Raw genomic sequence first — 24,749 nt, 5'->3', positions numbered from 1 at the left:
GGCGGCCTCAGGCTGCTCTTGCGGAGGCTGGGGGGGGGGCGCAATGGGAGCGGAGGCCTTGTCGTCGGCTGCCGCTGCAACGCCTGCTCTTCCCTCCCTCAGGAGAGCGGCCTCGTCGCCCTTGTTATTCGGGAACGGCTTGGATGGTCCGCGGCCTCGGGCAGGATTGCCATGTAAGGGGCCCGCTCTGGCTTCTAGTGGGCTGCTACAAAGGCTCGTTGGCTGAATTCCTGTCACACAGGTGTTAAAAGGGCAAGAAGTCGTACTTTAGAGGAAAAGGTGGCACTCCTTCCTCGCCCTTTATTCCTGAGCAGTGCAGGTCTATAAGATTATTTATTCTTCCAAGTGAGCCTTGGGGCGTTTGGCAAACCAAATGTTAAAGTGCCACCATGCTCATACCTTCCAGGTTTTGTGCAGTTTGAAAGCATGTCAAAGTGCAAGTAGATAAATAGGTACCGCTCCAGCAGGAAGGTAAACAGTGCTGCTCTGGTTCACCAGAAGCGGCTTAGTCATCCTGGCCACATGACCTGGAAGCTGTACGCTGGCTCCCTTGGCCACTAAAGCGAGATGAGCGCCGCAAACCCAAAGTCGGTCACGACTGGACCTAATGGTCAGGGGTCCCTTTACCTAATAGCTTACAGAAACTTGTTTGCGTGATGTCAGGGGCTCAGGAGCAGAGGCACAGGGAAGATGGGAAATGGAGAGCGAGGGCGAGGAATCAGAGGGCAGTGTAGGAGGAGACAGTGGTCCGAGGGATTCCATAAGCCTCTCCAGCGAATCGGAAGATTCACAGAAGGGAGCGCCAGTGGCCAGGGGTAGGGGGGTCCCAAGGGGAACGCCCCAGGAGCAAAGGGGGAGCAGGGACTCCCAGAGTAGTAGTTGGAGATCAGGACCAGCTTCCCCACCAGAGCAGAGTGGGGGGGAAGGGTCCCAGGCATCGGGACCAGTACTTCCCCCACCAGGGAGAGAAGACGAGGCAGAGCTGACCACGCCTTCCTCGGAGAGTCGTACAACGGTGGGGAGGTCAGATCCGGCCAGTGTCACAGAAGAGGGAAGCAGTGATAGAAGCAGTGTAACGGTTAGGAGAAAGGTCACTGGGTTGGCGCGAGAAGCAAGTTCAAATGTACAGGAGCGCGGGACAGCAGAGAGTGAGGATTGGGAACCGGGTCCTAAAGCACGCGGGAGGCAAGGGGAGGAGCTAAGCGACTCAGCGTCGGAAGAGTCCAGGAAGGGCAATGCCCCAGAGGGCAGGAGGACCCAGAGGAGGAGAGAGCAGCGCGGAAGGTGGAGCAGGGCTAGGATCTTAAACTGGTGCGGAAGGGGAAGTGATTCAGATAGGACTTCGCCGATCTAGAGTCTAGACGTAGGGTTGCACGCTCTGGCTTTAAAATGGAAACTATACTTCAATAAAGACTTTTGTACATAATATCAGCCTGGCGTTGGTCCTCTGTGAGCTGGGACCTAGAGGCAGCCCTGACACGTATGTAAACAATTTATGAGTATGCTAGTTCTTCCAGTTCATCTAATTTCTTCATGTGTTTTTCTTCAGGTTAAATATACCGGACACTAATTTTCTTGTACTGGATACAATACATTGCCAAGAACTGGTATATAACTCCAAAAGAATAATTGGTAATTAAGACTGGCATCCTGCATGCAAGTTGCTTAAGTTCCTTTGAAGGGAATGGGACTCTGGCTGAAAGCCCAAATACATTTATAAGGGGCAAGTCCAGTCTTGTCCAAAAGCACTTACCAACACACCAGGAGCAAAGATGTTTTTCATATTGAGGGGCCAGATAACTTGGTGTTGTGATGGCTTACAGTGTAATTGCATGCAGAGTTGGTGCACCTACGGTAATTATTCATAAAATAACACAGTAGCAAGATGTTTGCTTGCTCTGCGAAAAGGGAAAGACACTGCATGTGCTCAAGGACATTTATTTGATAAAATTAGCAGTTTCTTTACTAGAAAGGCAGCCTGCAACTATTTTAAATAAATAAATGTTTAGGTAAAGATAACGGTGAAGGACCCCTGGACAGTTAAGTCCAGTTGAATTTGGCTATGGGGTGTGATGCTCATCTCTGCTTTCAGGCTGGAGGATCTAGCGTTTGTCTGCAGACAGCTTTCCCAGGTCATGTGGCGAGCATGACTAAACCGCTTCTGGCACACAGAACACCATGATGAGTGCCAGAGCATATCTAGGTACTTGTGCTGGTGTGCTTTCAAACTGCTAGGTAGGCAGGAGCTGGGACAAAGGGGAGTTACTCAGAGGTAAATCCCTTGCGGAACTGAAGTTAGTGAACTCATTCAAGAAAGTAGTCTAAAATGACATGTTAACTGACCAAAACATGATTGAGGGTGTGTGGTTTATATGTTTAAAGACCGTGCTTACATACTGTAGATAGGAACAGATAATATGGATTACTTTTCCCTTAGTGTAATAATCATAGAGAGAGGCATAGGCACAAACTCCTAGAGGCCAAGGGGTATTCGGCCACCCCAATAAAATATTTGAGGGGGCCAGCCCTCAAATGGTGTGCATGCACTGCATCATGTGATTGATTATGGGGTGCAGGGCTTACCTCCCCCCCCCAATATTTTATACAAATTGCCCCTCTGGAGCGAGGGTAGTTAAATATTGGTACAATTGACTTTTTATGCTTATACATAGAAGAGTGATGCATTTAAATGTTTGTCTAGAATCTAGATCAATATTTATGTAGAACAATGATGTAGCAGTTATTCCTACCTCATTAATCTATGTCATTATTAAATTTCTACCCCAGCCTTAATCTCAAAGGACTCCAGGGTGACAAACGCCAAAATCTTAAAACAACAATAATAAGAGGATATACAAGCTTCTGTAAGTGCCATTACAGAAGATTAAAGTATTACCGTACCTATCTAGTTAGTGAAGCATCAGAATAGGGCTCTGAAATAACAAGCTGGGTTAAGGGTTTCCATAAGTCTGTTATCTCCAAGAGTAAAACAAAATCCAGGTGATTTCTTTTTTACCCTTTGGATATCCAATCTGTGGATGCTGGTTTGCCATTTCTGACTGCTGCCTGGGGAGCAAAGCCAAGAGTTGACTGTAGCCAATCATCTGCTCTGTGCCATGATTTCTCACTTCCCGTGTGGTTTTGCATTCACCATTTCCCATCAGCCTGAAGACAGTTACTGAAAGGGGTGGAATTCCCAAGAGACCTGTTCTTTCTCTTCTACAGTCTCTGGATGAGCAGCCCAGCATTGTGGTTCCCCACTGCGCCCTCTGTTTTCTGCTAGCAGGATTTCCAGCAGAATGACAACAAAGCCGCTGCCTGCTCTTGAAAACTGCATTTGGTAGGGTTGGGGGAAGGAGGGAGAGTTGCTGTTTTCAGGAAATGAAGCAGGAAGTCTGATCGAAAACTGCACACACAAAAGGCAGCTTAATTAAAAAGAAGGTAACATTTTCCCCTCACCCTCTGATTAGTTTGGTTTTTAAATTTCTGAATTCAGGTTAGTAGGACTAGCTAGGCATGAATTTATAGTGAAAATGATTTTTTTGCTCTTTTTTTAAAAAGGAAAAAATGGATATATAAACAATATTATTTTAAACCATTTTGGAGTCTGTCATGTAGCTTGCATGTTGGATGACAGGCTGGGATATAGGTTAATGGGATATTTTCCATTTTCTCCAGCTTGTGAATGTTTTCCAGAGGGATGTGGATGGCAGTAGGCTTTGATGGAGTTTAAAAGATTAACATAATCTATGTATATATGGCTTGCCTAAACAGAAACAGGTCTGACTTCAGCTTTACATTTTCATTCATATACAAAGGTTTGCATATTCTGTTTGATGCTGATCTTTTTTTCCAGTGTGTGCACTGGAAATGGGTGAAAAATAAACTGATATGGCTGTTTTTAAATTACAAAATCCTTGCATATGTGTGGACCTGTAGTGGAAGTGCTAACTACAATCATTGTAGCAAGTACTGCCAGATGTTTCCTATTTCAAGGTATATACCTTATTAAAATTGCTTTGCTTTTGTTTCAGATTATCACAAGTCTATATAAGATAAAGGAAGTGATCTGTTTCGCAAGCTGTTACAAGCTAACTCATACAATCAGTTGAGCTATTGGCATCATTCTTTGATAAACTTTCACTTGTTGACAATGCTTGATGTCAAAAAACTGTTTTGCAATTAAGAGCTAATTTATGCAATGATTCTATATTTTCCTTTTTAGTTCCCTTAGAAAATGGGTTACACCTTATGGCAAAAGATGGTCTGAATTATTTTTTGTAAACATAAAACTCATGTTGCCACTCCATTGCAAACCTTCCTAATAGGAGTTGAATAACAGTATGCCAAATCGCAATTTGTACTTGAGACAAATGGTCCCAGTTTGGGACAAATCCACCAGGGTGCTTGGAGAAATCAGGGGACAATTTTATTGTTAGAGAACTGTCATAAAACTTTTTGTACAGTGTTTAAAAGAGAATACAGGAAAACATACAAGCCCACATTCCCCACAAGATTTCAGGGATTTAGCAACAGAGACCTTGATCCAGCTCCAGTTGCGAGGAACTAGTTGCGTGATTGGCCCTGGGTGGGGACGTGCATTAACTATCTGTACAGAAGGCTGTTTATTTTCATGCAGTTTGTTTCTAATACTCTGGTTATGTTTACATCTCAGTCTCCACACATACATACCCCACTGTTCCAATGCCTGTAGCTCTGAGAGCTGATTAAATTTTGTATAAAAGACAGCTGAATTCTTATGAGATGAGGCATTTGTGGATCCAAGAATGGTGGTGCTTTACCAGAATTGACAATGCCTGCCTGTATCTGGTCATTAATATATAGCATCGTATCTCTTAGTTCTTTATTTGGATGTTGTTCTGTGCCATACTCTTTGCTGGTTTGCAGAGAATTCATAGCAAGTATTTAATTATGTCCATGTAAGCTGTAGCTCACAGCAATTTCACACTTTGTGGCAGCTGGGTAGTGTTTTCCTCAGTACACATGTAAAGTGTGAAGGTCAGGCACCTCTAAAAATGAGACGTGACTCTTAGATAGTACAACTCATGGCATTCTGGGAATGTTATCAGGCTTCTGTAATTCTGGCTTGCACATAATTTGCAACTTGCAGGAAGAGACATATATCATCATGATTAGCATTTTAGTTATGAAGGCTAGGATGGATTCTAGAACGTAAATGGAATGCACTTGATTATAAGGCTGAGCACTCAAGATGGGACAGGCATGGACTTCTTGTTGCCTCTCCCAGCTTGTGCGCATGGCCTGCTGATCTCCCTCACCCTGTCATTGTGTGCTGACATCATGTGCTGTGATTAGAAAGACCACTGGAGGGAAACAAACATGGCCACACATCCTTTAAACAGTTGCCATGTTTGTTACTCTGTGGTAATTGAATGCAGATATGATACATTTAACCAGGTTCATGTATTTGGATCTAATGGGAGTCAATTTAAAAGGTACTCAGATCTCTGGAAACCTGACAAATGATTTTACCACCTTAACCTAGATGGGGGGGGGTGTTTGCCTATATTGTGCTATGTACATTTTTTAAATATATCACTGGGATGGTTCTAGGTTTTTCTGTGCTGTAACAGAAACCAGGACAGTTGGAGGAGGGAGGCTATTTCAGGGAGCTGCAGCATCCCTTCTGAGGTAATCCTCAGACTGGGGGAGGGGGAGGCTTTTGTAGGTGCTTTGCTGGGAGGGCATTTTTTAAAAGCTGCAAAGCTCAGAGAGGGAAGAGGATTAGTGTGAGAGAGCGAGTGAGCTGCTGGCTGGTTTTACTAGGATCATCCATCTGCTCTGTGCTTTGGGCGTATTGAAGTGGGCAGTCTCACTTTGCTTTCCTCATCTCCTCCTCAGCTGTGTGATTAGGGCCCTGCGCATCTGTAATTATCCAGCCAGACTGCAAAGCCGCTTGCCACACTTTACAGCACTCCAGGCCACCTCCACACTGTGGAGCAATGGCGCTCCGGACTGTGCTAGAGACTGTCGAAAGTGGGGAGCAAGATACTATTCTCAAGGTGCTGCAGATCTACAACCAGGAGGTGAGTATTCATTGGAAATTGTTTGGCTGATGTCAGTCGGAAGGATCAGCTGGAGAATCTGTGCTGGTGCTTTGGTGCTGTTCCCCATAAGCTGCCTTCAGTTTCATCTGCCTGCATTGCTTCAACAAAATGTTGTTAACCTCTGCTAGCAAGTATCTTTTTGCCTTTGCAAAGAGTAGGTCTTTTGCATATTGATTGTTTGTGACTGCACTCTCCCTTTTTTCCTGTATGTAATGGGGAGCTTGTGCTGCTTTGGCCAGAGTCAGTGTTGGAAAAATCGATGTTAGCAGTGAAGGACGGATTTTGGAGAACAGAAGGGAAAGGAGGAGCTTTATGTGGCAAGCAGATGTGTGGTATTAACAAACAGGCAGCCCCAGGAGTTGCTGTATGTGGAATAGAACTACTGTGCGGTGTGCAATTTTAAAAAATCTCTTAATGAAGGGATTGCCATAGATATGGCATTTGAAAACTGATGAGGAAGAGAGGAAAAACAATGAACATGGTGAGAACAAGCAGTCTAAGGCACTAACCATTAGATTTGTTTCAAAATGACACAAGAACCAGATACTTCCATGATAATCATATCTGAGAACTTGGAATCAAGCTCCTGTGAATGTGTCATTAATTTACAGGCAGTTGCATCAGGAATACTTTTGGTTTACATATCTATGTGACTCCCCTTGTGGTAGACCTTTAAACTAGGTGGGAAATAAGCAAAGCTGCATATTTTATATGTAGCACAAATGGTATTTCCTCAGAGGAAAAATAAATGAGTTGGCAAACTGCATGTATTTATTTGCATACGAAATTGTCTTACACTGTGTCAGATCATTGGTCTTTAATCCAGCATTTGTTTACTTCAGCTCACAATGAGGCCTCGACCAGAGGTCTTTCCAAGTCCTGACCTGAGATGCTTTTTAATTAGAGATGCTGGGAAATGAATCTGGGAACTTTTGCATTAAGAGCTTGTGCTCTACTGCTGAGCCTTCCCCTTGTTTTGCTGTGGCAAAGATTCCAGCTGTAGCAATGACAACATGAATAAAGCAGAGACTGGTAGATAAAATATCAGCTTCACTAGCAGAGAAAAAGGTTTAAACCTTTAGAACTCCATTCAGGATATATGTGTATGTACTGTATGTATGCATTTGTAGGCAATTTTGGATAGAGAAAATCAATATTCTACTTGGAAGTTTAGAGAACAAGAGCTTTGTAAACAGAAAGGCCACCTTTTGGTGTTTCTCCACCAGTGTTTGGAAGAGCGACTGCCATTCTCTGAGCACCCTGAAATGCTTCACTGTTGTCTCTCAGTATGGAAATAGTTTAATGCTGAGATATTTTAAGAATTCATGAGAGGGAACTCCATAAGAGGAGGCACAGCAGATAAAGCAAAAGTCATGCTTACCAAAAACCTTAGTTTTTACCAAAAAAAATTATTAGGCATGGTGACAGAAGAATATAAAAGCTATACACCTAAGAGTGACATTTGTGCTCCACTTCTCAGCTGTCTCTGCCAAGCTGCTACCAGTGAATCGAGTGCAACTAGTAGGCTTATTCAACAACTGAGGGAACAATTATGTGAATTTCATTTTTCTTTTTCTTAACGATGTTTGCATATAAATCAGACAGTATATGAAGCAGCAGCAAAGGCTGTAGAACTTTGTTTCTTCGACACATGAGTGATTTCTGATGTTGAGAAGGAATACTTGGGAGAATATGAAACCAAAACCAAGATATTGCTAGGAGTATTTGAACGGTAGTGTGGGAAACCCATGAGATCCTTGGAAACTTATTAGGAATCCTGCAATCAGAAGATCAAGAATGGTGGGCAAGCTTTCCTGAAGAATGGCTTGCCCACCATTGCTGATCTTCCATTGCAATGTAAAGCTGAAGGGATGCATTAGTGTGTTCTAGAATGTGTTTTTAATTCCCACAGGGCAATGATGAGATCCAGTAGGCTGCATGAATGGACTGCCCATCTTAGGACATGCATCATAATATTCTACATTGTAGGGGTTTCCCTTCAGCAAAGTTAGCGTGGGTTTCCCTGAAAGTAGAAAATTTGAAAACTACAGTCATAATCAACATGGCTACTCAGGTAGTAATAAGCCATTCTTCCTGTATCTCTCCCTCCTCCTTACCACAGCAAAACAAGATGGTACAAAATATGGTTTAGTTCTTTGTCTGCAATAGCAAACAGTGTATGATTCAATGGGCAGGGCTGTCTTTCAGAGAAGCTTGCCCATCATTACCAATACAGAGGTACCTAAGGTTACAAACACCTCGAGTTACAGACTCTACTAACCCGGAAGTAGTACAGTAGTACCTCAGGTTAAGAACTTTGCCCCAGGATGAGAACAGAAATTGCACGCCGGTGGCACAGTGGCAGCGGGGCTCCAGGAGGCCCCATTAGCTAAAGTGGTACCTCAGGTTAAGAACAGTTTCAGGTTAAGAACGGACCTCCGGAACGAACCTCCGGAACGAATTAAGTTCATAACCAGAGGTACCACTGTATTCTCATTGATAATGTTGTTCTTCATCCTCCCCCACCCCCCCAAATATCTTCCCACATGGAATGTGAGACACTCTGAGGACTCCAGTCCAAAAGTGAAATACATATCTAATAAATTAAAACTATTGTGGATCCCTTGATAGGTTTTCAAGGAAACAGAGTACCATAGAACAGAGTTTCAGAAACCATTGCTGCTGCTAATAAAACATATTGCAAGATCTGAAGCATAAGGCCTTCTGATCATTAAAGAAATCCTCTTCATACAGCCAAAATGCATTGTTAAATCATTCCTAAATTTGGAATCTTAGTATTCCATTTCATTTCTATATGATAGCAATGAGAGAGAGGTGAACATGATTTTGGAATGTGCATAGATGAGTGTGAACAAGGACTGTCAACAGTGATTTGCCTGTGTCTGTTTAAGAATCATCTTCATATATAGCAAAAGTGAATTTGCTAAAAAAAATTACATTGTGATTATGAAATGTTTACATAGTAGTGTAAAATTAAAAAAGAATCTAGAAGACTTTAAAAAGCAAATGAACTCAAATTTTACAATTTCGCATGTGTTCTTCCTTTAGGAAAGCTGGCTGGACTGTGTGAACTGTCTTGTACTGAGGATTGCCCTTGAATGTAGTAATCTTTGAGTGGTAGTTGGCAATTCAGATTAGAGCCCTGTGTGCTCCCCTACCACTTCATTGTGGAAAAAATGTCACTATCTACTCTCACTTAAAATGATTGTACAGTTATCTCAGGACAGTTAATTTCAGTAGAACAAGATGTAGCGAGTGTAGGACTGAATTAAAGATTTTAGATTCATACAGTGTAAATGGAAGGAAAAAAACATAGTGGTATGAGATGAAGCTGTCTACCTGCCTTAGCATAACAATTAATCTTTTGCTGATGTTTGGATATATCAGTATCCTGGTACCTCAAGACTGAATAGGTATGCTTTGAAATGACTCTATGAATTTAATTCAAAGTTTCCAACTTTTTAAGTATGCATAGCATACTTTAAAAATGGACTCTAGATATTTTCAGTGCCCAGTGTCTCTAATTCTGTGTAGGATTTAATGTGACCCTTACTGGGCACTCCTAACATGCTAGGTTCTGTACATTCTAGTTTATTAAGCTCCTTATTATCAAACAAATCATGTAACATGCTTTCGAACAATATGATCAGTAGTGGCTAGCTAGGGATTTGCATAAGTGACATATATACACATTCCAAAAACAAAAACTTGGATCATAACTAGGCTTGTTTGTGGGAGCATCCCTTGAGCAGAGTTCCTCTTTTGCTGGCAGGAGCATCTCATGAATGGGTGATGGAACTTTCCTCACTTTCCCCCTGCAGTCCTTTATGCCTTACAAAATCTGCTCTAGAAGGTTGGAAGACTCTCCAGAGAAGCATGAGAGAGAGAGCAGGGGGTTGCAGCAGGAAGGGAGAATTAGAGAAAATTGCCTCTTCCGTCTTCCATGTTGCAGACTCATAAGAATTTTTACTCAAATAGAAATTGGCTACAATAATATATTGAAACTTCTTGTTCTAAAGTCAAGAGAAACTAATTAGATTGTCATTTTCTCTTGAAAATATCAGAATGGAGAACCGGTTTTTTTGTGTTGTTCAAATGAGCACATCCTCAGTGGCTTCAAAGGGCTTTCCAGATGCAAGTACTTTAAGGACTGCACCCCAAAGTTGCTTTGTTCTGTGTCTTATATTACTTCAGAATTGCTTCCTATGTATCTTTTGATGTTTTCTTCAGCATAGCCTTATATGAAACAGTAGAATTGTTCAGAGCTGCACAGTTTCCTTATGTACAGTGGTACCTCGGGTTAAGAACTTAATTCGTTCCGGAGGTCCGTTCTTAACCTGAAACTGTTCTTAACCTGAAGCACCACTTTAGCTAATGGGGCCTCCCGCTGCCGCCGCACCGCTGGAGCACGATTTCTGTTCTCATCCTAAAGCAAAGTTCTTAACCCAAGGTACTATTTCTGGGTTAGTGGAGTCTGTAACCTGAAGCGTCTGTAACCTGAGGTACCACTGTATCATAGCTTTCATATGCTCCTCAGTATGAATTTATCAGTTTCAGCATGTTTCTTGCTTAACTTCTCACTGCTTTATAGTGTTCACTGGAGTTGCATGCTGTAGGACTAGGTGTTCAGAAGAAATTCCTTTCACGCTTTTAGAGTAAGTTTATTTTCCTAGTACATATCTGTTGTCCCTGGTTTATTCTCAGAAATCACAGTGTTTCACCTTTGAAGATGAGGAACAGGAAGAAAGGAGGGTAAGTACTTATTTCCTTATTTTGCTTACTCCATCAGGATCACTGAGGCTGTGAGATGGTGACTTGCCCTAGACATTGAAAGCACGGAATTCCTCCTACATGCATGGAAGCTTTTCCTTCTGAACAAAAGTGTCTAGTTCAAAAGCATGCTTCATGTATATTATGGTCCTCAAGAAGTATGAAATTATGCTGGTAGCAGCTAGAGGGTGGTTGATGGTGCTGCCTCATAAAACCACATGCTGGGTAAGAAGCAGAGTACAGTATGATAGCGAGGCACCTGTTGCATTCAGGTCCCATTTCTTTTGTTAACCCCCCCCCCCCCAGTCTTGGAGCCGTGAGATGAGTAGCAAATAATCTACTTGACTAGTGGTTGTGTGATGTGCTTATACAGAAAGGCCTTTCTGTGAGGAGGTACAATCACAATAAATAATGGGAGCTCAGTTCCCTCATGAAGTTACCATGATGAGGCAGCAGTGCTAAGCCAATTATATCAAACCATAAGTCCTGTAAAGCTGTAGTGTTTGTGATCCTTCTATATCAACATTTCTGTTGATATAGGTCTAAAAGGTCTATTTAAAATAATATAGTTAACTTTTATTTAACTGTTAAAATAATATGAATAATTACTAATGATAAGTATAACCAATCTTATTGATACTATTTTGATAGATAGGTAAGTATTTGATTATTAAATATTTGTTTAACTATTTTAGATAATAAAAAGTACCGTTGCTGTTTTTAACTGGCAGTTTTATTGACATGTTTTTTACCAGCTTGCTTTATAGGTAGTATTTTATGTGTATGGGATTATTTTATGTTGTATTTTTATTTTACTTGATATTGGGCAACTTGGGTGTCATTATGTGGAAAGGCATGATATAAATTTAATAAATAGGGTCATACATTGGCAGGCAAATTTTCAGTAGGTGCACCAGCCAGTATAATTTTATCTGTTCAAGGAAGCTTCCTTGAGTTTTAGTGCATAGCCAAATTGCAGAAAGAAAAGGGGGATCATCCAAGATGTAACTGCATGCAGTGACTATGCAGATATCTTTATTGAATTCACTTTCAGGGCAGAAAGCTACTATGACTTGTTCTCTTTTCCCACCCCAACCCGCAGCTGTTTTCAGTTTCTCTTCTCTGGATTTGAACTGACAGAAATAAGCTACCAGTCTTTGAGGAGAACAGTAGTTCTTTGCATAAACGGTCCTGTTCACTAGCATCAGTTAAAAAGGCATTTAAACAAGTGTTTGCTGATAATGCTCCAAAAATAGATACACCTCTGTACCTTTACTGAATTTTGATTAAAGTGGCCCATAGCCTGCTGCAGAAAGGGACACGGGTGGCGCTGTGGGTTAAACCACAGAGCCTAGGGCTTGCTGATCAGAAGGTCGGCTGTTAGATTCCCTTGCGACGGGTTGAGCTCCTGTTGCTCAGTCCCTGCTCCTGCCAACCTAGAAATTCGAAAGCATGAAGTACAAGTAGATAAATAGGTACCGCTCCGGCAGGAAGGTAAACGGCATTTCCGTTTGATGCTCTGGTTTGCCAGAAGCGGCTTAGTCATGCTGGCCACATGACCCGGAAGCTGTCTGCGGACAAACGCCGGCTCTCTCAGCCTATAGAGTGAGATGAGCGCCGCAACCCCAGAGTCGTCTGCGACTGGACCTAATGGTCAGGGGTCCCTTTACCTTACCTGTTGCCGAATAAAAGGATACAAAGAGAAGACGAGAGAGAGAGAGAGAGAGAGGAGAAATGTATGAAACTACAAATGTGCCTATTTTTAAATACTGTATCTGTTTTCACTGAAGCTCCATCATGGCACTCCTCCACTCACTTTTGCATCATTTTGCTGCTTTATTGTGGCCTGCAGAAAGCAAAGAACTACATATCACTAAAACCAATGAGGGTGTGTGTATAGAAAGTGGAATCCTCTTAAGGATCAGTTTTAAACCTGCTTTTTTTAACTTGCTCATTAATGGCCGACAATGCCAGAGGTTTTGAGAGGAATCCCAAAGGCATATCTGCAAATTGCAGGGAACTTGTCATTAAAATTGCAAATGCAGTTGCTGCTGCTGCTGTTTTTATTATTAAATTTTTAACCTGCCCAATATAAGCAAGTGTAGAGCAGTGCACATTTGGGCAAAAAAAGCTTCATTTATTTTAACAATATTTATTTATTTAAAAATTATAAACTGTTCTACATTCAAATAATAAGTGGTACAGTATATTAACATGTGCCACAGATGTACTAATGGGGTCCAAACTGGCAGTGACTGACCAAGATGGATATGGCCTGGGGCACTGGATGGGTTGTGCAGGTTTGAGGTACAACGTAGCTTGTTGAACCTGTGCAATCCACTAGCGCAGACATAATTTTCTTCCTTCACATAGATGTTTATTGCTTCACTACTAGTTTTCTTCTCCCACCCCCCCCCCCACCTCTGTAATGCTTCAGAAACTGGCTGCGCTTCTGATCAAGTTTCTGGAGAGGGTGCTGCAGCCATCCTGCCAGGTCACCTGTTTGGAAAGCATACGGATCCTGTCCCGAGACAAAAGCTGCCTTGGCCCTTTCACAACCATGGAAGGCCTGAAGACGCTGGCCAGGCACGCGGGGATTGATTACGCAGAAGAGCAGATTCTGGAGGTTCCAGACCTTGAAGTGATCCTAGAGGCACTGAAATGTCTCTGCAACATTGTCTTCAGCAGTCCCCGGGCTCAGGAGCTGACCTCCGAAGCCCGGTTCGTGGTGGGCCTCACAGACCGCATCAAACTCTACAACGAGAGAAACCTCCCGCACGATATAAAGTTCTTTGACTTGCGCCTTCTCTTCTTGCTGACGGCATTGAGAGTGGACATCCGGCAGCAGCTTGCACAGGAACTCCGGGGTATCGGTCTGATGACAGATACCTTGGAACTCACCCTGGGAGTCAAGTGGCTAGACCCTCACGAGGTAGCTGCTGAGGGGAACCCTTCTGCTCCTTTACCTCGGCAGGAGGTGGAGCGAGCCATGGAGATCCTGAAAGTGCTCTTCAATATCACATTTGACACCAGCAAGAGGGAGGTAGATGAGGTAAGACACTCAGAGGGAGCTTTTGGTAGCTCAATTTTGTGATGTATTTCTGTTTTTATGTACCTGTTTCTTTCATCCATGATTTCTGTGCTTATAGTCACCATTTAAGAAAGGAAGGGGCAAGTTGCCTGACTTAGTTCACCCCCCCCCCTGCATTTCTGACTTGTTCTGTGGGAGCACCTATATATTTGGTCAATTCTGCTCATGCCCACTGGCTGACTCTTGTTATAAACAGGCCTATTTATCAACATACAAAAGCACAAATTCCTGCACACTCAAAGCCAATAAAAAAAGAAAGGCTAAATGAATGAAAACATTCATTTCTAAAATTATGTTGTGTTTGCTTCCACAGTCCTGATCTAAAACATGGTAAAATCAGATATCTTACAATCTGGTGGAATCTATTTTTCAGTAATGCATGGCAGCTCAAGAAAGCAAGCCTAGCATTGTGGGTGTTGAGGTGTAAGCAGCAGTGTTGGCAAGGTACTGCCAGTGTCTGTTTACTAACTAAATCGGGATGAAAACCTAGCAGATCAAGCTATTTAAAATATCCAGAGTCTCTCTCACTTTCTGGATTAGAAATGAACTGTGAGCTCAGGGAGACCTGTGAAGGATATAATTTCTGGGTATCTATTTTATACTATTTATTTATTTCATCAAATTTATATACTGCTTGATTGTAGAAATCCTCAACAAAATTACTTTGAGTTTTATGTATGCTGCTCTGATATTTTATGATGTGAATTTATAAACCTTTAAAAATATAAATAAATGAAACATGAAGCAGCAGAAGAGAGGGTAAAGTGTGGCAGAATAAATATAGATACCTCTGTAGGGAAACGATATTTGCACCTGGAGTTCTGCATTAAGAAAATATTCCAGATTCAGCAGCCAGACAATCCAAATTCCATGACTGGATATATATTTTTTATAAAAATTGCAATTTGCCGTGTTTGTGTATGTATGTATGAATTAATTTAATTTAACCGTTATATTCTTGCTGCCTAATTTAATTGTTGTTTTGCATAATTTTACATTCTGGGGAAAGAGGAGGAAGAATGCAGCTTAGACAAAATTGTGGGAGCATAATCAAGACACCCAGAGAGAAGGATAAGGGGTCAAGGAAAGAAAGAAATGCTGAATGAAGGAGTCTCGTACTACTTCAGCCCTACTTTGGTTACTATGCCCAAATTTCTCCACAAAATGGTGCCAGGAACTCTGTTAAGGGCTGTATTCTTAGCAGTGTAATTCAGCTACGCACATTTTTAGTTTCCTTGGGCACAGTTTTTCTTTGGACTAGAATTCCATTCCATTTTGGGAACGTACTGTAAAACGTAGCTTTTTGCAACCAACAGACTAGACTGTGCACAAGAGAGATGTGTTCCTTTCTCATAATCAGGCTTTTCATTATGTTTTGGGGCCAGGAAGATGCTGCTCTGTACCGACGCCTGGGTGCCCTCCTCCGTCACTGCCTGATGATTTCAGCAGATGGTGAAGACCGGACAGAAGAATTTCACAGGTGATTATCCTGGTGAAAAGCTTGGATTGGCTGGGAAAACCAAAAACATTATCATGACCACCATGCAGTTTGGGTATTCAAGAATCTGGGGGTCAGGTCTATTTGACACAGTACCTAAGAACTTTAGTTGCTGATACTGATTGATATAGTGCTACCTGCACTTCTGTACCGGAGGGGCAGGGGAGCGTGCTGCATCGGGTACCATTTGGGGAATGGGTGCCATCGTGGCTGCCCCCGGGACACGCAACCCTGGGATGTGCACCACGCCCCCGCAGGTGACACGCCACACCCCCGCCTGTACTCCGCTCCAGGGGCTGCAGCATCTTGCTCCGCCACTGGATACTGGTGGTTGTTGTTGATGATGATATAGTACATGGCACTTTATAAAGAATTAGTTTGATATAATCTAAAAATGGACACCAGAAAACAGCAAAGGAAGGGAAGGGAAAATTGAGGCAGTACATGGGAGAAGTAAATGCTATTGTTAAATGTTCTCAGGAGTGTTTATAGTCTTGTCACGATGCCAAGGGAAGGATAGTTTTGGGTCTTGTTCCCGTGGTGCTTGAAAATGGAAATTAACTAGATCTTTGACAGGTTTTAAACAACAAAACAAAATGGCTCCTTGTTGATGTGGAGGCTACTTCCTTTGCATATTTTGTCTTGCATTGCATGTTCAGCCACACAGTCAACCTTCTGGGCAATCTGCCTCTCAAGTGTCTGGATGTCCTGCTGGCCCCCAAGGTGCATCCGGGCTCGCTTGAATATATGGGAGTCAACATGGATGCTGTCAATGTTCTGCTGGATTTCCTTGACCGACGTCTTGACAGGGTGGGTGAAAAGTTCCTCATTGCCTCACATCCACATTTACTTCAGATTTTTTTCATGCAGCCAATGAAATACATGGTAATATTTCTTAGAGAGGAAGGGGGGAACTACAGAGTGTTACAGGTTTTGGTGGGTACCCTGAATTTCTTATACCATAAAGTTTCATCTGAGAAAAGGGATGAGTCATAAGGTATATCTACTCCATGGGTGGAGCCAGGATTTTTTTTTGGGGGGGGGGAGAGACTTTATGTCGAGGGGGGCAGAACAGATATATCTGTGATGCAATTGGTCAGTTAAAGTATTTCTATTTATTTATTTGATTAGGGAGAACAGCTGCCCCCCCCTCTGGCTATGCCTATAATCTACTCCAGGCATCCCCAACCTGCGGCCCTCCAGATGTTTTGGCCTACAACTCCCATGTTCCCTAGCTAACGACCAGTGGTCAGGGATGATGGGAATTGTAGTCCAAAACATCTGGAGAGCCAAGGGTTGGGGATGCCTGATCTACTCTGATGATTTACTATGATGTTGCCTGCAGCTGAGCTGTCATTTATCTGCTCTGTTTCAGAAAAAGGAAACTAGTGTTTTTAGATCCTTCCATAAAAAAATTGTACTCTGATGTACAGTATTTTTTCCCTACATGGGAAACAACATGGCTGTGATTATTATTATTATTACTGCCTTCTTTTTTTGTGGGCTCTTCTATAGGGTCACAAGCTTAAGGAGAGCCTGACCCCTGTGCTGAACTTGCTGACTGAGAGTGCTCGAGCCCATCGGCAGACCAGGAAATTCCTTAAAGCTAAGGTACTGTATTTAAATTACGTAGGATCCTAAGCAATAATACTTCCATTGATCCAGCAAAAATGTAAGGCAAGCCCCACCTGTGCCATCATTCTGGAAATATATACTGCAGAAATACTGAAATTGTCTCCCAAGATTGTGTGTGATCCTGTTGTTTTGAAAAATGCTTTGAAGTTGTGCACTCCCTTGCTATATGAGTGTGAATGGGCATGTGTCTGCCTAATGTAAAAGTGGCAAAATCACCATGATGGTTTCTGCAAAGATGTAGTGGCACTTTTGGAGAAATACTTACAGGGCCTTATGAAACCCAACGTAACAGGAAGGCCTTTTAAAATAACTCTTCCCTTTCCATGGGATTGCAGGTACTCCCTCCACTGCGGGATGTGAAAAATAGACCGGAGGTGGGGAACTTGTTGAGAAATAAGCTTGTGCGCCTCATGACTCACATTGACACTGATGTCAAGCACTGTGCTGCGGAATTCCTCTTTGTTCTCTGCAAGGAGAGTGGTGTGTGCCTTTCCATGTTCTATTTCATCTAGTGAAGGTTGTCTTGTAACATTGTATGTCTGACATTATATGTTACAATGTCTTGTAACATTGACTGTCTGAAAAAGCAATTGAATGAATAGACTGATCCATCCAACTACGTAACTGCTGAAAGATTCAAAGCACTGGGGTAGACAGGCAGAATACGTTTTAATGGTGGCTTGGCTGCTAAGAGCTGAGGCAATTCACTTGTGAGTCATAAGGCAAAATTACATATTGCCTGGGTAAGGGTGGAATGAAACAGAACCAAATAATTCACCCTAAACATTCACTGACTAGAGATACACTTAGGAAAGAAAAATACTTGTTGTAAAAAGGGAGGAATTCCAAACTTAAGCTTTGATAGCCACATACATATTCTCTCTCAAGTTCAATCAAAGGGCCTCACTTCACAATTAAATCACTCTTTTTGCTGAATGTTAGGACAATGGCAACAGTTTTCCATATTTTTCCTTTGCAAAGTGACTGTTTCCCTCCAAATACATGCACCAGCCCATAGATGCCTACAACCAGTCCCATATGACATTTCACACATTTCTTCTAGTGTGGATATTATATTTGCTTGAGGTAAAAGTAATACAAATATATTTAACGGTCAAAGAAGCTGGGTTCCCTGCTGCTACAGGGGTAAGGGGATTCCCTGGGCCTGTACATCAGGTGGAGAGTGAGAAGCAAAAGAGTTGAAGTGAAGCAGCTCTGAATGTGACTTACAGACTTGAGAGGCTTGAAAGAAATCATTTCCTTGAAAGGTGGTCCAGTAAGCAAGAGTGGGTTTTATGATCATTTGAATTCAGCATTCTTATCCAGATTGTTTCTGTAGCAGCAGAAGAATGTGACCCTTTTGCCTTTATTTTCCTCAACAGTGTCACGGTTTGTGAAGTACACGGGATATGGGAATGCTGCGGGGCTCCTGGCAGCCCGAGGCCTCATGACAGGAGGTCGGACAGAAGGAGAATACTCTGAGGATGAAGACACCGACACAGAGGAATACAAGGAGGCAAAACCCAAGTATGGACCCCCTTGTATGCATTGCTTCCTTAAGTATTGTCTTTTCTTCTACTTTTGGCACAAGTCCTTTTCTTGTTAACTTTTCCTCACTCAACCCATTACTCATTTTTTTTCTTTCCAGCTTTCTTATTGGCATGATGTTCATTTCCCTGTGTTTAATACTGTGGTTATCTGCTTCCATGCCTAATGGCCTTATTCACTGCCTGCCATGACTTCACAGTTGCATGTCTAGACCAACAGCTTTCCCCTATAATCTGCTGCAGAGCATCACAAACCTTTGTTTTGAACTCCATTTATAGGTGGCTGTATGTACAAAAGCTTTTATGTCATGAAAGAGGTTCTGACTCCTCCCCACTCCCATTTTTCTTAGTAGCTTTCTCTCTTCCTATCCCTTGTCCCATCCCCTTCATTAGCAGATGATTCTCCCTTGTATTCCAAATATATACAGAATTTCCATCATTCACAATTAAATCCATCTTGCGGATTTCTTTGGTTAACTGTTTTATTAGCACAAACTTCACAATCCCATGTCAATGTTCTTTTCTTCTGCTACCCCTTCCCATTTTCCCCTGCTCATCATTTATATTGTGATACATTTGAATGTATTTGCACATATAGAAAATTTATTAAAGTAGGGACTATTGAAATTCAGAGGAGGGAGAAGTGAACATTACTGGGAAAGGGGTGAAGATTAGAACCTGAACAGTGAGAGGGATAAGATTGAACTGAATTGAGTCAAGAGTGCTATTCTGGACACTTTGGGGATAGAGACACAAAAGCACCTTGTATTCTCATGTTAAAGGTGTATGTCTGTAATAGGCATGTGAATTATAGCACTAGATTGCTGGGCTGCTAACCACCTCTTCCCCTGCTTCCACGATAGCCAGTCCAAATGGGGATCAAAACTGGCATGCATGTCAGTAGGTGGATTGCCACTTGCCCTAGCAAGAATCCTGTGCCATTTTCAATTTTTAGTAGTATTTGGTCTTAGGTAGCATGTAGTGTTGAAGAATGTTTGCTACATCTCTGGTACAGTCAACAGTCATTATGCCAGTGGTTAATATATCTGCCTTTCAAATGAACATGCTTCTGCCTTCTTTCTGTGTGTTGTTGTTTTGACTGACTTGTACAGCATTAACCCTATAACGGGACGTGTGGAGGAGAAGCTTCCCAACCCAATGGAGGGGATGACAGATGAGCAGAAAGAGGTTGAAGCAATGAAACTGGTGAACATGTTTGACAAACTCTCAAGGTACCATGAGATAGATTTATCTGGAAGTGGGTCAGCAGTTTGAAGAGCAGGCTAAAAGAGGTCAACCAGTTAAAATCGGAAGGTTCTGAAATTCCAAGCTCATTGTGACTTCAAACGAATAATTTCTGAATTGTTGACTTACATTTGACCTCTTTTATCCTCCAAATCATTGGACTGTCTTAGATTGTGAGCTCCTAGGAAAGAGGACTATTAACATCAAGAAAGGCCATTGAAAACAGCCATGAGCCTGTTAGGTAGCACAGGATATCAATATGATTTTGTCCATTAAGCCATTATGTGTTAACAGTCACTGAATGGGAATGAAGTGGAACCAATTGTCTGAACGAATCAAAGGGAGTGAAGTACTGCCCTGCCATCAGTGGTGGCTGATGGGGGTAGCATTGCTGTCTTGGCTTCCCAATGCTGTGCATCACTGTAAGTTACTAAGAGCATGGCAGCAGGGAGCTCAGCACAGTGTGGGTGCCAATCTATGCACTGTGTCAAGCTCCCTGTTGCCTTTCCCTCCTCTCTCATGGTAGCCAACAGCTACACTGGATTTCCATCATTTGGTGACAGTAGAGCTTCACTCATTGGCTTCAAATGTGGTTCCTGGAATGAAATAGTGTGCATCTCATTTTTAAAAAACCATTTAGACTGTTTTGTAACTGCTAGTGGACTAGGAGAATTATGTTGAACTTAGTGGCAAGCAACAGGAAGGCAATGACAGGTGACCATACCAAAAGGGTGCTGGTATTCTGGCCTTTTGACTACTGGAACTAGAGTAGCAGGGCATGGAAAATGTTGACCATGTATTATTAAGTTTCTTCCTCAACAATGAGGATTGGAAATATTTGTTTTAATATTAAAGCAGAAATTTTCTAGAATCCTGGGGGGGGAGTGGAACCCAAAATCAGTGCTCTAGGTGGTGGTTCATCTGTGCTGGAAAATGAACGCCTTGGATAAACTGGGTGTGATGACTGGGAATAATGGAAATCTGCACCCTGGGGGATTGCACACCACTTACCTACAGTATACATTTGAATGTCATCTCCACAAAGTTCATTCTGCAGGCTATGTAGTGATAACTCTGGCTAGCTGCTAGTAGGAAGTACTATTGCAAAGGCAGATGGCAGCTAATGCCACCCATTCTCCTTCCCAGCAGGCATTCACTCTACAGTAGTTGTTCATACATCATTTAAGAGTAGTGCGGGCAGGAGTCCAGGATCTACCTAAGGAGTTCAAATGACATCTTGCTGAGCAGCCGCCAGTCTATTTATACAGATGCCCCATGTTTCCAGTGTGCATTAGACAGACAGATGCTAGTCTGAGCATTTCATTAATGGTATTTCCACTACAATGTCACTTTCTTTTGCTGCTGGCGTGGCCTAATCAGAAGGACCCCTGAGGCATTTTCCAGCTAGATTAGCGGAGAAAGATTTTGGAGCAATCACTTCCTGTGTTTCCAGTGTAATTTTAGCATTGTTACAAACTTGCATTTGGACCTTAACTTCTCTGAAAATCACACCCTTATACTTTTCCAGGATGTATGTCATGAAGGTTCAGAAAGGCTGATAATTAGCATTTGGTGCATGGCTAATGTGCCCTTTAGCTAGCGATGAAGCCAAAAATAGAGCTCCAGTGCACCGTAAAATGAAGGAAAAGCCTTCATTAGCAAGCTAGTCTCCACATTTCCCACTGAGTTTCAAACAAAAAAATATTTTTCCTTTCAGTGGAAATGGTTCATCATATAAAATGATTTCAGTCAGAATGTAGGCAGTTCTGTTCAGGTTTCTGAGCATGAAAAACTGCTTTCTGGCCAAATATGGAGATTACATCCTCTCTACCCAAGAAATCTAAACAGCACTCTTAGATTTGACACACTGATTATACAGTATTTCATTTACATTTGATTAAATGGGATTAAGAAATCTACATTCTGATTGGATTCATTTGTTGTTGCTTAGTAGTTTCTCCTGAAGAATATTTATGACTGGAAAATGTTCTTCATATTTGGAATCCACTGACTAAGTTCCCTTGATGGATTAAAAGGGCCCTGGGAGATAGAAAAGCAGTGGAAAAGTCATTCCACTTGATCCTTAAAGGTAGCTCAGTGACTGAGCACATGCTTTGCCAATGGCACCAGATTCAGTTCCTACAATCTCCAGTCTTAGGTGTCTGAAAAGAAATCTGCCTAACAACCTGATGATCTGTAGATTGTTGGGTTATTGTAGATTGTCATATAAAACCAGTAGTAATTGAATCTCATCCAAAAGCTTCAAATTCTCTTCTAGAAATGTTAATAGCGCAACATCTGTAGTTGAGCAAATAGGATTTGTCCATGGTGCAAGTATTTATATTCTGGATGTGAGCAAAGCAGTGTCAGCACATGTACCAGATGCCAAACTGAGGAAGGGTTGGGGCTGTTTTTACTGGTGGTGGTATGTATTTTGTACTATTTCTGCTAGGATCAACAAATGAATTACATTTCTCAAAGTGGGCATACTACTGGTCTGTCCTTAATGTAGGCTTCCCCTTGATGGTTTCTCTAAGAATGTTATCATGAGGAGCCCCTCTCTGACTGTGCTATTTCTCCTTTCCATTGCAGACAACGAGTCATCCAACCAATGGGGGTCAATCCAGATGGCAATTTAACCTCTCTCAATGTAACCTCCTTGGAGGATGCTGTCCATCAGATATCTGAGGAGAGGTTATCATCTGACTCTGACTTGGAATTGGACTGAAAAAACATTTCCTGTTCCTCAAAAACCTATGGACCCTCTGTTCTCTCTCTGTAACAGGTGCTGTATCAGGAGACCAGTCCCAAGAAAGGACTTCCTATGGGATGGATCTCCACCGCCCAGAGTGGTATAACATCTGTTTCTTCTCTAGCTCTATAACACTCCTACCTTAGAGAGCTCTTTACAGCTTAGCTCTTTTGATCTGTTTTCCCTCTGTGTCCACAAGATTATTACACTCCAATTCCAAGGATTTTTGAGCAGAAATTTCATGGATGGAAGGGCAATCTCTTATTATATCAAGGAGGTTTAGTAGCACTTAAGGGTGCTGTGAGTGCACTGCAGAGCTACTTGTATGGGACTAAAATGTGATACACACTGGTGATATATATGTGTGCGCGCGTGCATTGATACTTGTGCAAAGCACATAATGCAGCAACCATACAGCGTGGTGGTGTTTAAAACACACGGATACTCTTGGCAAATGTAAATGTCTATTTGCATACACGACTGGGGCATATTATAGAAATGTGTGAACAATGAGAAGCCTGCATTTTTTTTACATGTGAAATGCAAGAAAGCATACTCCTGGAGGCATATAAGTGCAATGTGTGTGGCAATCAGTCACATTTTTAGGCAGTTCCTTTAAGACACATTACATGTGTATGGAAACATGCAGGTAAGGAAACGTGCATTGTTGAAAAAGTATGTATATGTGCGGTATGTGTCCATTATCTGAGATAATGTGCAAAACTCTGAGATATCCTTTGCTCACAGTGACATTAATGTTTGCGTTTGCTGATAATTTGGGGCCAGGAGGCTTCTAATCCTCACTATAACCTTGACACCACGTTCCTCTTTCTACCATGTTTAGTTTCTGGACTACTCTCACTCTCTGTGCTCTTCAGACAAAAGGCGGTGACCAATTGCTTAACCTCACTCTAAATCTGCTTCAGTTCCCCTATATCCGTAGCACTCTGCATTCACCCTGTTATGTACCTTCATCCTGATCATAGGCTTTTCTGTTTAAAAAAAGCAGCCCCCATCTCCTACTTTGTTTCCAACTTTGCCAACAGTTTCTGAACTTAGCACAAATATAAAGATTTTCACTAGAATAAATGAAGCCTTCAGATAACAATATGTGTGCATCTGTTGATTATTTGGGTCATTGTATCTGAGCAATTAGAAATTAATTTCTTGGCAATGTAACTGCAGCCAAACTGGAAGGAGTCCAGTTATAGTAGTGTTGTACTCAAGCACAATGCCATGTGGGTGAGCGGTGGAACTTTCTGTGCTTTCAACAAACTAAACCTCACTGAGGCCGTTGGTGTCTTATCAGTCAATCTGTAGTGATAACATATGTGGAGTATCCCGCCCATTGCATCGGACTGGATGATCTTCTAGCTGCCTCTGAAAATGTTGGAAACTTAGGGTTATCTCCACAAACTAACATTGAGTGTAATTATGACTCTTCTGCATACCCCATCCTCCTAATATATAGTTAAAAGGTTATTAATCACTTACGTTTCAACACAATGAAACTAATTGAAGGTCTGCACATCAGACCAAAGGTCTGCCTAGTATCCTGTTTCCCAGAGTGATCATCAGGCACTTGCAGGAAGCCCACAACCAAGCCTTCCCCTGTTGTTCATGTAGCCATCATGCCTTATGGCCACTGATATTCCTTTTGTCTTTAATTTGTCATTAAAATAAAATTGTTCAGGGTCATTAAAACAAAGATTATGAAGAATTCCAAAACGATTCTCCAAACTGAATGAAAGGGCAAAAGCAATTCAGTGGAAGCAAGTGTAAAATGATGTATATCAGGACCAAAAAGTCAAATTAACTTCATGTGTATGCTCATGGGTTCTAAACTAAAAGTGACCAGGAACATCTTGGGGTTGAAGTGTATGGCTCCATGGAAGATGCTGCTCCACTGTGCTGCAGCTGTGAAAAAGGCAAATTCCATGCTAGAGAGCATTAGGAAAGGAGCTGAAAATAAAACTGCTATTATACAAATCTTGGGTGCAACAACATTTTAAATACTGTGTACTGTACTGTCCTGGTTGCCTCACCTCAAAAACAATATTGCATGTAAGGAAATGTTGCAGCGTTTTTAGTTTGGAGAAAA

At 42.0% G+C, this 24,749-nt stretch overlaps 1 protein-coding gene across 5 annotated transcripts; it reads left to right on the top strand.

The window, feature by feature from the left end:
* The first annotated feature begins 40 nt into the window (after positions 1-40).
* RIC8A (RIC8 guanine nucleotide exchange factor A) lies at positions 41-23,756 on the top strand. Of its 5 annotated transcripts, XM_081875528.1 has the most exons (13): positions 41-173; positions 3,226-3,441; positions 4,035-4,107; positions 5,884-6,068; positions 10,815-10,862; positions 13,318-13,932; positions 15,357-15,451; positions 16,129-16,279; positions 16,985-17,080; positions 17,440-17,584; positions 18,487-18,631; positions 19,764-19,883; positions 22,489-23,756. In XM_081875528.1, exons 4-13 carry the CDS (start codon positions 5,985-5,987, stop codon positions 22,622-22,624), a joined length of 1,635 nt encoding a protein of 544 aa, XP_081731654.1. In that variant the 5' UTR covers positions 41-173; positions 3,226-3,441; positions 4,035-4,107; positions 5,884-5,984; the 3' UTR covers positions 22,625-23,756. The 5 variants fall into 5 exon arrangements, with proteins under 5 accessions (XP_081731654.1, XP_081731652.1, XP_081731656.1 ...); XM_081875526.1 differs by lacking the exon at positions 4,035-4,107; XM_081875530.1 differs by lacking the exons at positions 3,226-3,441; positions 4,035-4,107 and having other exon boundaries at positions 52-173.
* Positions 23,757-24,749: the final 993 nt, after the last annotated feature.

Source organism: Podarcis erhardii (assembly GCF_964252035.2).
Source record: "Podarcis erhardii genome assembly, chromosome: 1".
NCBI classification, from domain to species: Eukaryota; Metazoa; Chordata; class Lepidosauria; order Squamata; family Lacertidae; genus Podarcis; species Podarcis erhardii.
This window is presented reverse-complemented; position numbering and strand designations above follow the sequence as displayed.